The sequence below is a fragment of the Muscardinus avellanarius genome, assembly GCF_963383645.1.
Source record: "Muscardinus avellanarius genome assembly, chromosome: 2".
Taxonomy (NCBI): Eukaryota; Metazoa; Chordata; class Mammalia; order Rodentia; family Gliridae; genus Muscardinus; species Muscardinus avellanarius.
This window is the reverse complement of record NC_137787.1, coordinates 37489702-37509420: the sequence shown is the minus strand read 5'-3', so window position 1 is coordinate 37509420 and position 19719 is coordinate 37489702. Positions and strand designations below refer to the sequence as shown.

Below are 19719 nucleotides of genomic sequence, written 5' to 3'. Positions count from 1 at the left end.
AGCGAACTGGGACCTGACAAGCGAATACAGGAGTCAGGACCCGCTACTCGCCTGCTTTCCCTACGCTCCCACCCTACGCCCCGAGGAGTGCAGAAGGCGGAGGCGCCCGGACGCGATCGGGGCGGGGCCAGGCAAGTCTCGCGAGAGCGGAGCGGCGGCGGGGGCGGCGCCTCTTCCCTCCTCCTCCTCCTCCTCCGTCTCCTCGCGTTAGTTCCGGTCGCAGAGGAGACACCGCTGCAGTTGCCGCCACATCGGGGATTTCTGGCTCTTTTCTCTTCGCCTTAAATTCGGTGAGGCGCTGCGGCCCGCGGGGCCCGACGGGGAGCGCGGCCGGCGGGCGCGGAGGGCGGAGGAGCGGGCGGCGCGGCGGGGCCTGAGCGCGGCCGAGCGGGGCCGGGGCCTGGGTGAGGCCGCGCCGGGCCGGGCGGCGGGGCGAGGCGGGCGCGGCCTGCCCGGCCTGGGTAACAAAGCCGCCGCGGCCTCTGTTGGGTGATGTACGCGTGGGGGCCCCGCGGGCGGGGCGGGCCGCCGCCGCCACCTCCGCGCCGCCGCCTCCGCCGCTGCTGTCGCGGGCGGGCGGGCGGATGTTCGGGGCGGCGGGGGGCCCGGCGCGGAGCGCCTCGGCGCCTGTGGTCCGCTCCTTGCGGCGGCCGCCACCGCAGGCCACGGGGTCAGTGGGCGCGGGGCCCGGGCGCCCGCCGCCGCCTGGGGTGCGGGAGGCGCCAGGGGTTGGCCTGGAGGAGGCACGTGCCGGAGGGAGGCTGGGCGCGGCGCCGGGGCCCTGGCCGCGGCCCGGCTCGTCGGCCGGCTGGGAGGGAGCCAGCGGCGCGGCGGCACGGGCACGGCTGGGGCCGGGGCGGCGCTTCGAGCAGGGTTCCCCTCCGGACCGTGGCTCGTGATAGACGCGCAGATCTCCGCGTCCTCTGGTGGTAATCTTGGCGTTCTGGTGCTTCGAAGCACATGTAGGCGGCTGTAAAGAGGAACGGGGAAGAGGCTGAGTATTTGTGATGGGTGGTTTGGCACCCATCATTGTGACACTGTAAAGTCATCTAAAGGTGTAATTTCTCAGTCCTCCTCTAAAGGGTTCCCTGTAGAGGGAAATGCAGATTTTGAAGTGAATGTATTCCTTTGTGCCTGCGCCAGATAAATTCCTAAGTTGAAAGTGAGTTGTTTTGTTTTAAAAGTGAATGTTTTGGACATATGTTTTAATGGCATATTTCTGTTTTCCTAGGGTGTCTTTTATGAATAATCAAAAGCAGCAAAAGCCAACGCTATCAGGCCAGCGTTTTAAAACCAGAAAAAGAGGTAAATGTTTGTTTTAATATCTCTCTTTAGACCTTCAGATATCTTTTGTGTCTTGCTTCCTCTGACAGTTACGTAGTTCTAAAACCTCAAGAGAAAATACCAGAAACGATCTTGAATTCCTGGGTAAATGCCATTTCAATTGTGCTCTTATTATTTCTACTGCTTTCTCAATCCTTTAGCGTATAGGTAAAAGTACCTTTTGAAAAATAAAGGCAATGTTTTTACTATTTAGCAATTTAGTTTAAGCAAACTTTTGCTCTAGCAAAGAGGCAAACTTGTAAAAGAAAGCTCCTAGTGTCGCCAATTTCATCTGCATTTTGTGAGATGCTATAATGCTATAAATGTAGCCCGATTGTAGAGTGCAGCAGCTTGAAAGGCCCGGAGTTCCCCATCCTTGGTGTGAGGACAGGGGAGTGGCAAGAGAAAAATCATACTTTACCCATGGATGTTAAATAGTAGAATAGGATTCACATTGTAACATCCTTTGAAATTAAATGCTTGAATGGGTACAGTAAGGCACAACTAGAATCCCAGTATTTGGGAGGCTGAGATAGGAGGGAAACAGGTTCAAGTTCAGGCTCAGCAATTTAGCAGGACTCTCAGCAACTGCTTCAAAATAAGGTTGAGGGGAGCTGGAGATACAGCTTGGGAATGCCCCTGGGTTCAATCCCTAATACCAAAAAAGAAAAATCTTTGTAACAGATTTAATAGGAAAAGTACTATCTTAATAGGAAAAGTACTTTATCTAATTTTTTTATGAATGGGTATTTAAATGAATACTAAATTTGACAGCAAGGAATTGTGGTAGTAGTACAGAACTAAGTAAAATGTGGTCCCATTATCTCAAAAAGGTCTGGGGTTGTAGCTCAGTGGGAGACTGCCCCTGGGTTCGATCCAGAAAGTGTTACTGCTTGAAAGCACATAATTCCCCCCCCTCCTCTTTTTTTGGTGGTACTGGAGTGGAGCCCAGAGGCTTTCTACCTCCGGGCTATACTCCCAGACCTTTTTTATATTTTATTTGGAAACAGGGTCTCACAAAGTTGCTGAAAGCCTCACTAAGTAGCTGAGGCTGGCTTCGAACTTGTGCAATCCTCCTGTCTCAGCCTCCCAAGCGTGGGTATTACAAGCGTGCGCCACCACGCCCGGCTTTCTTTCTTTTTTTTTTTTTTTTTTTTTTTATTGTGGTTCTGGGGGTGGAACCCAAGGTTCTTCTACCTTTACCTTCAGGCTACACTCCCAGACCTATTTTATATTTTATTTGGAAACAGGGTCTCTTAAGCCAGCTGAGGCTGGCTTCAAATCTACACAATCCTCCTGTCTCAGCCTCCCAAGCGTGGGGATTACAAGCATGCGCCACCACGCCCGGCAAAATAACCTCATTTTACAGGAAGTTTTGAGTCAGCTACTGGTTAAATTTTTATCATCTCCTCCCCCTCCCCCCCCCACCCCCAGTATTGGGGATGGAACCCAGGGGCATTGTGCCTCTAGCTACACCCCCTGCCCTATTTTTTGTCTTTATTTTGAAACAGGGTTTCAGAGTTGCAAAGGGCCAGGCTAAGTAGCTGAGGCTGTTTGCGAACCCAGATCTTCTAGTTTCAACCTCCTCAATGCTGAGATTACAAGTGTGCACCACCAGGCCTAGTTTAACATTTGTTTTTCTACCCTGAGTAACAGACACTTTGAGATACACATTACAAAAATCTAATCAATAATATATTCTCTTGTGATGGTGAGTAGACCAAAGGGTGATTTGACTTTAGTCTTTGCAGATACACTTAGACTTAGCCGGTTAATTTTTGTAAGGAATGGAAATCGTAAACTAGAGCAAACAAGCAGTGCAGTGAATAGACCATCCTGCCTTGCATTTGCAGAGGGGAAAACTCATGAAGAATGAAGGGTGTGTTTTGTCTCCTCTCTCTTGTTTCCTTGTTGCAATAAATACACTTTCCAGTCAGGTGTGGTGGCATACATTTGCAATTCCTATACATGGAAGACTAAGGAGGATCACAAGTTTGAGGGCAACCTCAGCAAGTAGTGAGACTCATCAACCTAGTGAAACCTTGTTTTACATAGTAAAAATAGGGCAGACGTTTAGCTCAGAGGTATAATATCTCTGAGTTGAATCCCCAGTAACAACAACAACAAACTTTGAAAGATTACCTTTTTGTGGGGGGGGCACTGGGGTTCCCGGAAGCCCTTCTACCTCTGGGCTATACTCCCAGACCTATTTTATATTTTTTTATTTGGAAACGGTCTCTTAGCCAGCAAGGCTGGCTCCAAACCAGCGCGATCCTCCTGTCTCCACCTCCCAAGCACGGGGATTACACGCATGTGCCACCACGCCCGGCCAAAGATTACTTTTTAAATATAATTTTGTTTTAGGATTTCAGAAACAGCTTCGTGGCAGTGGGTACACAAACAGGAGCACATTTGGCTCACTTAATGAGATTTATTTTTAAAAATAGGAGAAAAGCAACACAATTTCTGTGGCTAGGCTATCCTGCCTTGCATTTGCAGAGAGGAAACTTGTGAAGGATGAAGGATGTGTATTTTGTCTCCTCTTTTCATTGTTATTCCCTTGCTGCAAGTCTCAGTTAATGTAGTTTGTGGTCTTTTTTCTTGTCTGTTGAAGTAAATTGTGAAGAATGTGGCTAACTTCTACAGCAAAGTTTGATAAGTTTGTGGCTTGTGGAATTTTGGTAAGCCTTAAAATATTTTGGGTTTTTTCCCCTAGATGAAAAGGAGAGGTTTGACCCTACTCAGTTTCAAGACTGTATTATTCAAGGCTTAACTGAAACTGGTACCGATTTGGAAGCAGTAGCTAAGTTTCTTGATGCTTCTGGAGCAAAACTTGACTACCGCCGATATGCAGAAACACTCTTTGACATTCTGGTGGCTGGTGGAATGCTGGGTAAGTGCCTGTGGTTTCGTGGACTTATTTAGGGAAATATAATGTATGGGGATTATGGAAAATCCAAAATATACACTATATGACAAACTACAAAAGTAGGGTGGGGTGTGTGTGTGTGTGTGTGTGTGTGTGTGTGTGTGTGTGTGGCTATGTTGTAGTTGTTGCTACCCTATAGGCTTCTTCATTCTTCACCCAAGTCATAATAAGTTAGCGGATTGCCCTATTGAGCCTTATGTGTGAAGTTTGTTACAGAACCATTACCTCTAGGGATAACTTTTCTTAATGCTTTTTCCACTTGAGTTTGTACATTCCTAGATTTTTTTTTTTTTTTTTTTTTTTTGTAACGGTCTCACTGAGATGCAAAGGGCCTCACTGAGTAGCTGAGGCTGTCTGCGAACCACAATCCTCCAGTCTCAGCCTCTCAAATGCTGGGATTACAAACATGCACCAAAAGCCGGGCGTGGTGGCAAATGTTTGTAATCCCCGCGCTTGGAAGGCTGAGACAAGAGGATCACACAGGTTCAAAGCCAGACTCAACTACTTAGTGAGGCTCTCAGCAACCAAGTGAGACCCTATTTCCAAATAAAATATATTTTAGCTGGGCGTGGTGGCGCACGCTTGTAATCCCTGCGCTTGGGAGGCTGAGACCGGAGGATCGCAGTTCACGGACAGCCTCAGCTACTAAGTGAGGCCCTCTGCAACTCAGTGAGACCCGGTTTCAAATTTAAAAATAAAAATAAAATAGGGCAGGGGGTGTAGCTCAGAGGTCAAATGCCCCTGGGTTCCAGACCTGCAAAAAAAAAAAACTATATTTTTAAAAAATAGGTCAGGGAGTATAGCCTGGAGGTAGAAAGCCTCTGGGTTCTACCCCCAGTACCACCAAAAAAAACACACACACAACAAACATGCACCACCACGCCCAGCTGAGGCTGTTGTGGGGGGAGTACTGGGGGTGGGACCCAGGGGCTTTCTACCTCCAGACTATACTTCCCAGACCTATTGTATACTTTATTTGGAAACAGGGTCTCACTAAGTAGCTGAAGCTGGCTTTGAATCTGTGCAGTCCTCCTGTCTCAGCCTTCCAAGCACTGGGATTATAAGCGTGCGCCATCACGCCCGACTGAGGCTCTATTTTAAAACAAATATATTAAAAGGATTAGGAATATAGCTCGGAGGTAGAATGGCTCTGAATTCAGGCCCAGTACTTATCCACGCGTACACTAAGGTAACCAGGTATACTCCTGAAATCTTGGTAGTTGAGGGGCTGAGACAGGAGAATCATAAGTTCAAGGCCAGCCCTGGAAACCTAGCAAGACTTTGTTTCAAAAGGGGCCAAGGATCTATCTTAAAAGGAAGAGCACTCCTGGGTTCAATCCCTAGTACTATAAGTATATTTTTTAAGGAAAATTTCAAACATATCCGAAAGAGAACAATATACTGAACATGTGATCTGTTACCCAACTTCAACAGTAATTATCACAGTCTCACTTTTTACCTCCATTAGCTTCCCATCCCCAGGGGCGTTGTACTACAGGAGCTACACCAGTAGCCCCTCACCTGTTTTCTTTTGTTTGGGGATTGAACCCAGGGGCATTGTACCTCCAAGGTACACCCTTAGCCTTATTTTGTTTTTTATTTGGAAATAACCTTGCTAAGTGGATGACAGCCTCACTTAAGTTGCTGAGGTTGGCTTCAAACTTGCAATCCTCCTCAACATCTCAAGAATTGGCATTGGAGGTTAATTCCCCTCCCCTGTTTTTTAAAGCAAAGTCTAAGCCGGGCGTGGTGGCGCACACTTGTAATCCCCGTGCTTGGGAGGCTGAGACAGGAGGATCACACAAGCCGAAGCCAGACTCAATTACTTTGTGAGGCTCTCAGCAACTTAGTGAGACCCTGTTTCCAAATAAAATATTAAAAAAGAAAAGGTCTGGGAGTATAGCCCGGAGGTAGAAAGCCTCTGGGTTCCACCCCCAGTACCACCAAAAAAAAAAAAAAAGCAAAGTCTAACTTGAGTTTGGTGTTTTGTTTTTGGTGGTGGTACTGGGGATTGAACCCAGGGGCATCTCACTAGGTTAATAAGAGTCCCGCTGCTTGCTGAAGCTGTCCTCAAACCTGCAACCCTCTTGTCTCACTCAGTCTCCAGAGTACTGGGATTAAAAGCATGCACCACCATGCCTGGCATAACTTTTTTGTTTTTGTTTTTGTGGTACTGGGGATGGAACCCAGGGGTCTTCTACCTCTGGGCTATACTCCTAGACCTATTTTATTTGGAAACAGGGTCTCTTGAGCCAGCCGAGGCTGGCTTCCAACCTGTGTGATCCTCCTGTCTGAACCTCCCAAGTGTGGGGATTACAAGTGTGCGCCACCACGCCCAGCCCCAGACCTATTTTATATTTTTATTTGGAAACAGGGTCTCTTAAGCTTCGAACCTCCTGTCTCCACCTCCCAAGCATGGGGGATTACAAGCGTGCGCCACCGCGCCCGGCTTAACTTGAGTATTTTTAAACATCCTATTGGGCCGGGTGAAGTGGTGCACACTTGTAATCCCAGCATTCAGGAGGCTGAGACCAAGGGATCACAGTTTGCGGACAGTCTCAGCTACTTAGTGAGGCACTCCGCAACTTAATGAGACCCTGTTTCAAAATAAGGAGTAAAAATATAGGGCAGAGGGTGTAGCTTGGAGGTCAAATGCCCCTGGGTTGCATCCTCAAACCCGCAAAATAAAATAAAAATAAAACATCCTATTGGGAAATTTAAAGGATTTCCCATGTGAAAAGCTACATGTAATCAAAGCCAGTTCTGAACATCACATGACAGATGTGACATTATTCCATGGTTTATTCAGTGGGTTTCTTTGGGGTGACAGTTGATTTACTTGTTACTTTTTAGTCATACATACAAAACCATCCAGCCATGTTCCTGCAGACAAATTGATACTGCTTTTAATTTATCTTTTAGAATATTACTGTTTTATTTTATATTGAAAATTCTTAGCCAGATGTGGTCACACACATCTGTAATCCCAGCACTTGGGAGGCTAAGGCAAGAGGATTGCAATTCAAGGCCACTTTCAACTACTTAGTGAGGCCCTTTGCAACTTAGACCCTGTTTCAAAATAAAGAATAAAAAATAGGGCTGGGGGTGTGGCTCAGAGGTAGAATGCCCCTGGGTTTCATCCCCAGTTCTGCAAAAATGAAAATAAATAAAAAGGGCTGGAAGAGTCTGGCATAGTGGCACCTGCCTGTAATCCTAGTACTTGGGAGGCTTATACAAGAGGATTGCAAGTTTGTGGCCAAAGTATAAAAAATAGGGCTGGGAACTGAGGATGGTGGCATATGCTTATAATCCCAGTACTTAGGATGCTGAGACAGGAGTATCGCAGGTTCGCAGCCAGCCTCAGCTACTGAGCAAGGCCTTCTGCAACTTAGACCCCATCTCAAAATAAAGTATGAAAAATAGGGCTGGGAGCCGGGTGTAGTGGCTTGTAATTTCAGTACTTGGTAGGCTGAGACAAATTAATTGCCAAGCTCAGCTACTTAGTGAGGTCCTCCATAACTTACTTAGTGAGACCCTGTTTCATAATAAAGAATAAAAAATCAGGCTGGAGTGTTTAGAGGTATTTTCACAGGTTTAACTTGCTTCTTGATAAAGTCAGGACATTAGGAAAAGGCATAATTAAATACAAATAAATAGAATAAGCAACTGTGAATGGCCTAGAAATTGGACTTTGATTTCAAATTTGTTCTTACAAACTTTGTCAATAAAAATAAATGAATGGTGAAAAAAATAGGGCTGGGAATGTAGATTGGAGGTAGAATGTCCCTGGGTTCGGTCCCCAGTATCACAAAAAATTGCATATTCGGGGTCTGGGTACATAGCCTGGTGGTGGCCTAGTATATGCAGGCCCTGGATTAGGTCCCCAGCATTGAAAAGAATTTTTATTTTAATTGCAAATCTTGTAAAATGTATCTTAGCCCCAGGTGGTACACTGGCAGATGACATGATGCGTACAGATGTCTGTGTGTTCGCAGCACAAGAAGACCTAGAGACCATGCAAGCATTTGCTCAGGTAGGTAGTAAAATTTTGTTTTCAGTTAACTACTAACCTTCTGAGTAATGTATAATGCATGTTCTGCTTTTAAAAGGTAGCAGGTAGAATGTTGAAGGAGTTTGATTTTAGGTTTATAAATACTATTCTTGGTGCTTTATAATGAGTTAAAGATAAATATGTTGAAGATAATAAAAATTAGATTAATTTTCCATTGTTTTGTCTTTCTGAAATTACTCCATTGTTAAGAAAAATGTTAAATCTGAACCGGAGAATTGGCTACCTGTAGTGATTTTTATAGTTGAATTATTCTGCATAGTGCTATTTCTAAAGATAATTATAGTCAGTGTGGTGGCGCACACATGTAATCCCAACAACGTGGGAGGCTGCAAACGGAAGATCACAAATTTGAGGCCAACAACTTAGCAAGCCCCTGTTTTAAAATAAAAGAAGCCGGGCGTGGTGGCTCACACTTGTAATCCCAGCATTCGGGAGGCTGAGACATGAGGATTGCGGTTCACGGACAGCCTCAACTACTTAGGCCCTCTGCAACTCAGTGAGACCTGGTTTCAAAATAATAAAAAATAGGGCAGGGGGTGTAGCTCGGAGGTTGAATATCACTGGGTTCCATCCCCAGACCACAAAAAAATAAAAGAGACTGGGGAGTGTAATGCACTCACCAATACTCCCTAAGAAAAAATGTATAAGCTGTTGGTTGATACAGTGGGAACCTTTCTTTACTACTCTGGAAATAACTTTCATTTTCCTCAGGTTTTTAACAAGTTAATCAGGCGCTACAAATACCTGGAGAAAGGTTTTGAAGATGAAGTAAAAAAGGTATGAGGAGGGGTTACAGATGTCTTATTTGTAAAGCATATGTTTAGCATTCATGGGTTCAGTTGTTAGTGCAAAAAGGGGGGGGGGCTCAAGAAAAAAATATTAGAACCAGGTGTGGTGGTACACGCTTGTAATCCCAACATTTGGGAGGCTGAGACAGGAGGATCACAGTTCACACACAGCCTCAGCTACCTAGGCCCTTTGCAACTCATTGAGAACCTATTTCAAAATAAAGAATTAAAAAAAAAAATAGGGCTGGGAGTGTAGCCCCGGAGTAGAATATCCCTGGGTTCCATCCCAGTACTGCAAAAAAAAAATTTCAAGGGAGCCCACCTTTTTAACCAATATTATGTGTTTTATTGCTTCTTAATATATCTTAATCTATTGCAATTACTTTATTAACCCTAAACTGTTTACTTTCACAGTTGCTGCTGTTCTTAAAGGGTTTTTCAGAATCTGAGAGGAACAAGCTGGCTATGTTGACTGGTGTTCTTCTGGCTAATGGAACACTTAATGCCTCTATTCTTAATAGCCTTTATAATGAGAACTTGGTTAAAGAAGGTAATCAGCTTTTAGCAGGGTGGTTTTGGGATGAAGATGACATAAGTAAGAGTATGACAGGTGGGCTGATGTAAAGGGCATGGTTTAGCTCATGAATGTTACCTTTTAATAAGTTTATTCCAGTTTAGGAGACTTTAATGTCTACCATTGGCATCTAAGTTTGGTGGCTTTCTTTAGCATACTACAAATATTCAAGATTTAGACAAAATGTAATTGTAACTAATGAAAGTAAAAGGAAATGCTGTGAACAAATACTAGAATAAGATTCATGCCGATATTTTTCTTTTCTTTGTGGCATTGAGGATTGAACCCAGAAGCACTCAACTACCTCCATGCTACACCCCAGCCCTACTTTATTGCTGAGTCTCACTTTTTGCTGAGACTGTCTTCAAACCTGTAATCCTCCTTATGTAGCTGGGATGCCAGATGTGGTTGTACACACCTCTAATCCCAGTACATGAAAGGCTGAGATAAGGATTACAAGTTTGAGGCCAGCCTTAGCAAGTTAGTGAGGCCCTGTTTCCTGTTTCAAAATAAAAGGGTTAGGGGTATAGCTCAGAGGTAGGATGCCTGGGTTCAGTCCCTGGTACCACATATACAGAGTATCAAGGTAGAAAGGATAACCAGTTCCCATGGCTTCAGTATTTTGGTACAGTTGTTTTGTTTTGGGGGTTTTTTTGTTTGTTTGTTTGTTTTGTTTTGTTTTGGTGTGGAACTGGGAGTTGAACCTAGAGGCATTCTACGTCTGCACTACACCCCAGTCCTATGGGTCTCACTGAGTTTCAGAGGGCCTCACTAAATAGCTGAGGCTGTCCTTGAACCTGGGATCCTCCTGTCTCAGCCTCCCAAATGCTGGGATTACAAGTGTGCACCACTTCGCCCAGCTGGTACAGGGTTGTTTCTTGTTTTTTGTTTTGTTTTGTTTTGGGTGGTGCTGGGGTTCCTGGAAGCCCTTCTGCCTCTGGGCTACACTCCCAAACCTATTTTTATTTGGAAACAGGGTCTCTTAAGCCAGCGCGGCTGGCTTCGAACCTGCATGATCCTCCTATCTCAGCCTCCCAAGCATGGGGATTACAAGCATGCGCCACCACACCTGGCTGTACAGTAACTTTTTTAAAAAGCCAACTTTTAGCCAGGTATGGTGGTGCATGCCTATAATCCAAGTTCTTGGGACTCTGAGACAGGAAGATCCCAAGGTCAGGGAGAGCCTTGACAACATAAGCAATACTCTTAGCAACTTAGACTGTTTCAAAACTAAAAGTAAAAAAAGCCTGGGAGGATAGCTCAGAAGTAGAATGCTTCAATGTTGGTGGGATTGCACATTATTGTGGCTTATGGAGATCAGTGTAGAGACTTCAGAAAAGTAGAAATGGGTCCACCATGTGGTTCAACTCCACCGCTCCTAGGTATCTTTCAAAGGGACTGAAATCACAGTATTATAGTAATATAAGCAAATAGCACAATTCACAATAGCCAAATTATGAACCAACCTAGGTGTCTGTCAACAGATGAATGGATTATAAAATTGTGGGATAAACACAATAGAATTCTGTGCAGCAATAAAGAATGAAACTCGTTTATAGGAAAGTGGATTGACATAGAGAACATTATGTTAAGTGAGATTAGCCAGTCACTGAAAGTGAGGGGTCATGCCTTCTCTCATATCCAAAAGCTAGAGAGTATTCAGACTATCAAGAGCTCCAAATAAAGAAGAAAATATGGAATGCCTCTAGTTTTGATTCCTAGTACCAAAAAAAAGGCCAACTCTTTTTTTCTGCATGGAGATTTTAAGGGCCCTTTTAACTCACAACAGCCCTGTGAAATGTTAAGAACTGTTGTTCTTACTTTACAGATTAGAAAAGAGTGTACGACAGGTGTGATCCCAGTAATTGGGAGGCTGAGAAAGGAGCATCACAGATTCAAGACCAGCCTCCACAATTTATGCCCTCTACAACTAGTGAAACTGTTTCAAAATAGAAAGGGTTGGGGTTATAGCTTAGAAGTAGTGTCTACTGGGATTCCCAGTAGCAAAAAAAAAAAAAAAAAAAGCCAGTTCAAGTAACTTGGCCAAAAATAAACAAGGACGGAAATTGGGTGAGATGGTAACATTGTCAAAGGAAAGTTGAAGGTTTGCTTTGGGGAGAGAATGAGTGTTCTGCAGGGTTGAACTGTTGGGGGTGGGGAGTACAGCAGGATACCGAGTATGAAATCCAGAAAGGTACTTCTATTAGGTAAGTTTTTCCCTCCTTTTCACAGGGGTTTCAGCAGCGTTTGCCGTGAAACTCTTTAAATCATGGATAAATGAAAAAGACATCAATGCAGTAGCTGCAAGTCTTCGGAAAGTCAGCATGGATAACAGACTGATGGTTTGTAACTTTTCATTCCTGCCAACACTTAGTGAGTGTTTATGAGAGATTTTAGTTTTAAGTCTGAAAGAAGCCTGGCGTGGTGGCATATGCCTGCAATCTCAGTACGTAGGATACTGAGACAAGGGACTCGTAAATTCAAGGATAGCCTCCGCAATTTAGCCAGACCCTGTTTCCAAAAATAAGGGCTGTGGGTATAGCTCGGAACTATAATATACCGGGGGCCACCAGTACCCAAACCCCAGTCTGAAAGGACTGAAAGTTTTTTTTTTTTTTTTTTTAATGTGATTTAAATATTTTAACATGCTGGGCATGGTGGCGCACGCTTGTAATCCCAGCATTCGGGAGGCTGAGACCAGAGGATTGCAGTTCGTGGACAGCCTCAGCTACTTAGTGAGGCCCTCTGCAACTTAGTGAGACCCTGTTTCAAAATAAAGAATACAAAATAGAGCAGGGGGTGTAACTTGGAGATCAAATGCCCCTATGTTCCATCCACAGACCCACACAAAAAAATAAAATAAATAAAATATTTTGCCAGGCGTGGTGGCGCACGCTTGTAATCCCCGCGCTTGGGAGGCCGAGACAGAAGGATCGTACAGGTTCAAAGCCAGCTTCAGCTACTTAGTGAGGCCCTGTTTCCAAATAAAATATTTAAAAAAAAAAGGTCTGGGAGTATAGCCCAGAGGTAGAAAGCCTATGGGTTCCACCCCCAGTACCACCAAAAAATATATTTTCTTAACAAATTAAACTTTCTTTTTAGGAACTTTTTCCTGCCAATAAGCAAAGCGTTGAACACTTCACAAAATACTTCACTGAGGCAGGCTTGAAAGAGCTGTCAGAATATGTTCGGAATCAACAGACCATTGGAGCTCGCAAGGAGCTCCAAAAAGAACTTCAGGAACAGATGTCCCGTGGTGATCCATTTAAGGATGTAAGCCCCTTTTGTTTAAAACATCTTTTATGGCTAAATTTCTGGCATAGATCTTTTCATACATTTTACCAAGTAAGATTGAGTTAACGGTTGTAGAATGTTACACTTGGCCTCAGCCATTTTCATAGATGTTCAGTGCCTTATTAGTACCCAGAGACGGTAAAACTTGGGAGCTTGTAAAATGCAAACCAGTGGACAAAATGACGTTGAAGTTGAGGGCCCTTCTAGTTCCAAAAGTTGTCTTGATGTGTGGTTCACGTGTGGCTGTTGGCAATTACATGAAAAGGCATTTTTAAGCCAGACACGGTGGTACGTGCCTGCGATCCCAGTACTTGGGAGGTGAGACAGGAGGATTGCAGGTTTGAGGACAACCTCAGCAAGTAGTAAAACTCGTCAACCTAGCAAGGCCCTGTTTTAAAATAAAATTGGCCTGAGAGGTATAGCTTGGAGGTAGAACCCCCTGGGTTAATCCCCAGTATCAAAAAAGAGAAGAAAGGCATTTTTATGCTTTTATAAAGATTTGGGACTTGATTGTGGAGTGGGTATATGCGTCAAAGCTGGCTTCTGTTACTAAGTCTGGTTTGTTTTGCAGATAATTTTGTATGTCAAGGAGGAGATGAAAAGAAACAACATCCCAGAACCAGTTGTCATTGGGATAGTCTGGTCAAGTGTGATGAGCACTGTGGAGTGGAACAAAAAGGAGGAGCTTGTAGCCGAGCAAGCCATCAAGCACTTGAAGGTATTAGAACTGCGCCTTACGAAACAAACTTCTGTTTTTAAGTGGAGATAAGTGAACTAGCATTGTACCTTTTTTTGTGGTACAGGGGATTGAGCCCAGGGGCATTCTGTCTCTGACCTATACCCCCCAGCATCAGCATCTTCTTTGTTATTGTTGTTTTGGTTTGGGTTTTTTCTTTGCTTTTTTTAATTTAATTTTATTTTATTTTGGAAACAAGGTCTTGCCGAATTGTTAAAGGCCTCACCAAGTTTCTGAGACTGGCTGCAAATTTGTGATCCTCCTCTCTCCGCTTCCCAAGTACTGGGATTACAGGTGTATACTACCATGCCTGGCTTGCCAATTGTACTTTCCTAAGGATTTACCACATCCTGTGGTTCCTGGGTATGACCCACCAAGAAATAGATAAATACCATGTTGACTATTGATTTGGTCCACAGGTTAAAAAAAAAAAACATGGACAGGTATATTGGTGCCACCTCTCTAATCCCAGTGCTTGGGAGAGGATCACAGGTTTACAGCTAGCCTCAGCAATTTAGGCCCTTACTGAGGTTCTCTGTTTCAAAATAAAATAGGGCTGGGGGTGTGACTCAGAGGTAGAATGCCTATTGGTTTCAATCCTCATTACCACCAAAGGAAAAAAGATCTGCAATTTAATATTTGCTTCTAAGGCTGGGCATGGTGGAGCACACTTGTAATCCCTGCGCTTGGGAGGCGGAGACAGGAGGTTGGCACAAGTTTGAAGCCAGCCTGGCTGGTTTAGGAGAGTTTGTTTGTTTGTTTGTTTTTTGTGGGTCTGGGGATGGAACCCAGGGCATTTGACCTCCGAGCCACAGTCCCTGCCCTATTTTTTATTCTTTATTTTGAAACCGGGTCTCACTGAGTTGAAGAGGGCCCTCACTAAGTAGCTGAGGCTGTCCATGAACCACAATCCTCCAGTCTCAGCCTCCCGAATACTGGGATTACAAGCATGCACCACCACACCACACCCAGCTTCAAATAAAAATTTAAAATAGGTCTGGGAGTGTAGCCCGGAGAAGAAGGGTTCCATCCCCAGTACCACCAAAAATTTGCTTCTAAGGAAAAATAGGACTTTTTCCTCTAAAATGCTAACATTATTCAGTCATTAACCTGAAATGCTTATAGAAGTATTATTTATTTTATATTGGTGCTCAATAGCTTTTTCTTTACTGTTCTATTTTTAATGTACAATGAAAAGATTATAGTTAGTGGGGTGTGGTGACACATGCTTGTATTCCCAGTACATGGGAAGCTAAGACAGAAGGATCACAGGTTTGCCACCAGCCTAAGCTGCTTAGTGAGGCCCTATGCAGCTTAATGAGACCTTGTTTCAAAATTAAAGAATAAAAAAAAAATAGGGCTGAGGATATGGCTCAGAGGTAGAGTGCCCTGGGTTCAGTCCCCAGTACCACACAAAAAAATATTGTAATTCACAGTGATTATAAAAGAAGAGTTCAGTACTGTTTTGCAATGGTTCATCATTCTAATAAGTCTTTTCTCTTTTTCCCCTAAAAGCAATACAGCCCTCTACTTGCTGCCTTTACTACTCAAGGTCAGTCTGAGCTGACTCTGTTGCTGAAGATTCAGGAGTATTGCTATGACAACATTCATTTCATGAAAGCCTTCCAGAAAATAGTGGTGCTTTTTTATAAAGGTAATAAAAAGTTTGAATTTATGAATGTTTTTTTGAAAGACCTCGAAAGTGCAAAATAATTCAAATGAGTATCTGAATGTCAGCTCCTTGAAATATTGTACTTCTAGTTCCCGGGACAGTCTGATTAAATCTAGTGGGGTTTTTTTTGTTTTTTTTTTGCTTGTTTGTTTTTTTAAGCACATTGCTATTAAACATCTCTCAGACCTACTCACAAGTAAAAATCCAAAGCCTTGGCCTGGTATTGGGTACACACGAATAATCCCAATACTTGGAAGGCTAGACAGGAGTATCACAGATACCAGGCCAGCCTCAGCAAGTAGTGAGACTCATCAACCTAGCAAGACCCTGTTTCAAAATAAAAAATAAATAGGGCTGGGAATATAGCTTGAATGCCCTTGGGTTCGGTCCCCATACCAAAGAGAAAAGGTCTTCATGATACTGTCGGAAGCCACCTCCTATACTCTAGCAAAATCACATTCCCCAGGTTCCTTCCCCAGATACATCTTTCATCTCTCCAGTCTTCACCCTGTGGGAAGCCAGCCTCCCATGGTGTTACTCTACTACTTAGTGTTGGCTTGTATTTGTGCTTTAAGACTGATTCAGAAGCCAGGCGTGGTAGCACACACTTGTAATCCCAGTACTTGGGAGGCTGAGACAGGAGGATTGCAGGTTCCTGGCCAGCCTTAGTTACTTAGTGAGGCCCTCTGTAACTTAGTGAAACCCTGTTTCAAAAATAAGAATAAAAAGTAGGGTAGGGGGTATAGCTTGAAGGTCAAATGCCCTACATTCCATCCCCAGACCCACCAAATGGGAAAAAAAAAAAAAAAAGGGTTATTCTGTAACACACACACACTGTTTTTCATTTTGCTCTTTTCTGTGGTCACAGTTACAGAAATCTGCTCTAAAGTAAGGATGTGGTAGCACACGCCTGTAATTCCAGTACTTGTGACACTGTGATTGGATGATCATGGGTTTGAGGCCAGCCCTGGAAAAACTTAGACTATTTCAAAATTTAAAAATAGGGTTGGGGATGTAGCTCAGAGGTAAAAGATCCTGGGTTCAATCCTCAGTACCACAATAAAGTAAAATAAAGACCTCTAACCAGGTATGGTGGAACACGCCTCGTACTTGGGAGGCTGAGAGAGGAAGATCGCAGGTTCGAGGCCAGCTTCAGTGTCTCGTGAGACCCTTTTGGGGTTGTAGCTCAGAGGTATTGTGCACCTGGGCTCAATCGGTACCCAAAAAAAAGAGAAAGACTTGTGTTGGAAGTAAACCTGTTACATGCCATTTTCTTACTGGTTTATGATAGCACTTGGCAGTTAGCAAAAATGACAGTTTTTACTTTACGGGAAAATGTTTGCCAAGCAAGCATTTGCACCTCAGGTAGTTCTGACTTCCTGAGATGGAGACCTGCTCCCCAATGTAATGATTCATTATCTCTACAGCTGAAGTCCTGAGCGAAGAGCCCATTCTGAAGTGGTATAAAGATGCACATGTTGCAAAGGGGAAAAGTGTCTTCCTTGAGCAAATGAAAAAGTTTGTAGAGTGGCTCAAAAACGCTGAAGAAGGTAAGTCTTTCCTTTGCAGTTTAGAAGCCAGTTATAATGTAGGCATACCTGTGCACACATGCTCTCTCCTTCCATACTGTAGCCGCTTTGTATCCTTCACTTGCAGGCTTGCAAGTCATCATTTGATTGGAAACAGGTGAGGGAATTAGACTAATGATAGCATTTTTGATGGCTCATCCATAATACTAAGCATTCTTAGGGAAATTGATGTATTCTTAGATACTTTTGAATATCTTCATTTAAATAAGATTATTAATAGAATTTTGAAAGCTTCAAAATAATAATGAAAACTTTTGTTTTCTGATATCTAATGCTTGACTCTATTTTCCCCCTTTGCAGAATCTGAGTCTGAAGCTGAAGAAGGTGACTGAATTTTGAAACCACATCCTTAGTAAAGCAAATAGGAGTTGTAGATAAAATGTCATGTCTCATGTGTCCTGGTTCTTACATTTTCCTACCTCCCTGTATCAAGCATGATATAAGGGCTTTCATGGCAAATTTTATTTTAATTGTTTGTATGGTTACTGGAAATGTTGGGTTCAGTTTATAAAACCATGTTCTAAGTAGCTTACAGGAGCTGTAGATTTGAATCTGATGTTGCATTAGTCTTTTCAGTTATCTCCTACCTCCTGTATTTTCTACTGTAATAATGTAATTTAAGGCCTTCCACAATGAACAGTTGACTTTATTCCCTGGGTTTTCTATATATAAACAGTTTTCAAGGTATGATTTGGTTAAAAATAATTTGTTATAAAAATTCTGTTTGCAAATTAAACTGCAAAAGTATCCAAAATCTCAAAAAGCAATGATTTGTGTGGTAATTTGGTATGCCCAGAGCCCTGTTCATCAGTGAAAATCTCTTATACAGTAATTTAATTCATAAACGTGGATCCTGAGTATTTGGACTCTCTTGCATGTTGGCATTTTCTTTCGTCTTGACCACCAGATGTCTTTTAGGTTGGTTGTTTGCTTTCTGGTTTTCACCTTCAGTGAAGCCAGGAAAACAAATTGATGAGTTGAGGAAGCATATGTACAGAGGTGGTGGGAAGAAGAAAGACGAGCTTTTCCCATGGAGACTCTTCTGTTTTCAGTTCAGATATTTTTCAGGCAAAACAAATGTGTTTGTTCCATTCAACCATTTTCAAATGTACCTTAGAAAATTCATTTAAAATATTTTGTGCCCAGATATACTTAAGATTAATAGGAAAGGACTTCTAATGGAGTGTGAATAAAGAAAATAACTGGCAAACTAGAGCCAGTAAACTTGTTGGAAATGTTATGGGTTAGGATATTCTAATTGGGAGTCTAAGAAAACCATTTTTTTATTGGCTTAGAGTGTTTGTTGCAAAGAATGAAGTGCAATGATAATTACATGTTCCACTTGGTCATACTAGACTAGCTTCATTCTCTTAACATATTTAGTAATGTTTTAAGCACCTGGCTATTAACATACCTTAGTTGCCAATTTTTTATTGCCATGGACCAAATATTTCTTCTATATGGTTAATCCATTTATTTTAATGGCTGCCTTTTAATTTTTATCTTTTCTTGCTGCTGCCCATTTGTGTATAGTTGTGTGGGGGAGGGGTGTAAGCCACATTTTGGGGTAGAAAGGCGTGTTAAAAGTGAACATTTTTTAATTGGTGAAAGAAGCTAGCCTGAAATAATGCCACCAGAGACTGAGTGGAAATTTCCCCTTTGAAGGTGCCATTTTTATTAACCAGAATTTTGGTGTTTAAAAGTTCATCGGATAACATGTAATATAATCTGAAATAAAGGTATAGTAACCTTGAAAGAAGAGCGTTGTAACTGACAAAACATTGTGAATGGGGTAAATTTGTTAAATGAATAACTTTGATAAAGTTTTCACATGCAGGCAAATGTATTCAGTAGATTTCTACGCAGTGCTCTGCTTTTACTTTGTAATTTGTAGTCCTCAAGACTTTTTTTTTTTAATAAAGTCCATCCTTACACTTAGGGTTTATAGATCAGCCTTTTTGTTTTTTGTTTTATAAATTTCATTTAATAACATAGTAATGTATGTTGTGTGTGCAGGTGTCTTTATTGTGTAAGCATTAAATAATCCTTTCATCCTTAAAACTCCCAAACTGTAAACACCTATACAGAATTATGATGTAGCTGAAACTACATTGGCATTCCTACAACCAGATCATTGCATGTTACTGCCGTACAAAGTGTACTGTTTTATTATATACTGTGTATAGTGAAAGAGTGTGTAGTCTTCCAGAACTACATTATGATCTTTGAATCAGTTTTTTCTTCATAATGACAGTAGTATTTACTTACTACAGTACTTAGTGAATGGAAAAGTCACCTCTGAGTAGAACACACAGAAAGGGAATGCTTAATAACTGCAGATTTTCCTTTTGAATTTTAAAACTCAGCTGCCAGTGCCAACCTATGGCTTCAAATATGTAATTCATAATATAGGTGTTAAAATTGTACTTTTAATTATGGTTGGATAAATGTCGATTGACTTTTCAACTAATTTGGTGTCACTTTCTAAGGATAAGTCTCCTGATACTATAATTAAATGTGTTTAGAGCTGGTCATAGTTTCTTAACCTTATTACACTGGGAGTATTTTCCTAGAGATTTTTTTTCTGTTCTTATAACAGATTACCACAAATGACAATAATCTTAACCTAGTATAATAATGAAGGGAAATGCATGATTTCTGATTCATTGTTTCTCAAACCTTTTCCCATTATCAGTACCCAATAAACCCTTTCCTAATAAATAGCACCCCAATAAATTTTAA

General features: G+C 42.5%; 1 protein-coding gene across 4 annotated transcripts; it reads left to right on the top strand.

Annotated features, from left to right (window-relative positions):
* Positions 1-492: 492 nt before the first annotated feature.
* Positions 493-17309, top strand: BZW1 (basic leucine zipper and W2 domains 1; the record flags this gene model as incomplete). 4 transcript variants are annotated; one of them, XM_080688787.1, is made up of 12 exons in its annotated part: positions 493-670; positions 1232-1305; positions 4040-4216; positions 8191-8285; positions 9036-9101; positions 9527-9662; positions 11919-12028; positions 12789-12959; positions 13552-13698; positions 15232-15370; positions 16816-16938; positions 17278-17309. In XM_080688787.1, 12 exons carry the CDS (start codon positions 585-587, stop codon positions 17307-17309), a joined length of 1356 nt encoding a protein of 451 aa, XP_080544913.1. The 4 variants fall into 4 exon arrangements, with proteins under 4 accessions (XP_080544913.1, XP_080544916.1, XP_080544914.1 ...); XM_080688790.1 differs by lacking the exon at positions 493-670 and having other exon boundaries at positions 1242-1305; positions 13552-13590; positions 15322-15370; XM_080688788.1 differs by lacking the exon at positions 493-670 and having other exon boundaries at positions 1242-1305; positions 15232-15268.
* Positions 17310-19719: the final 2410 nt, after the last annotated feature.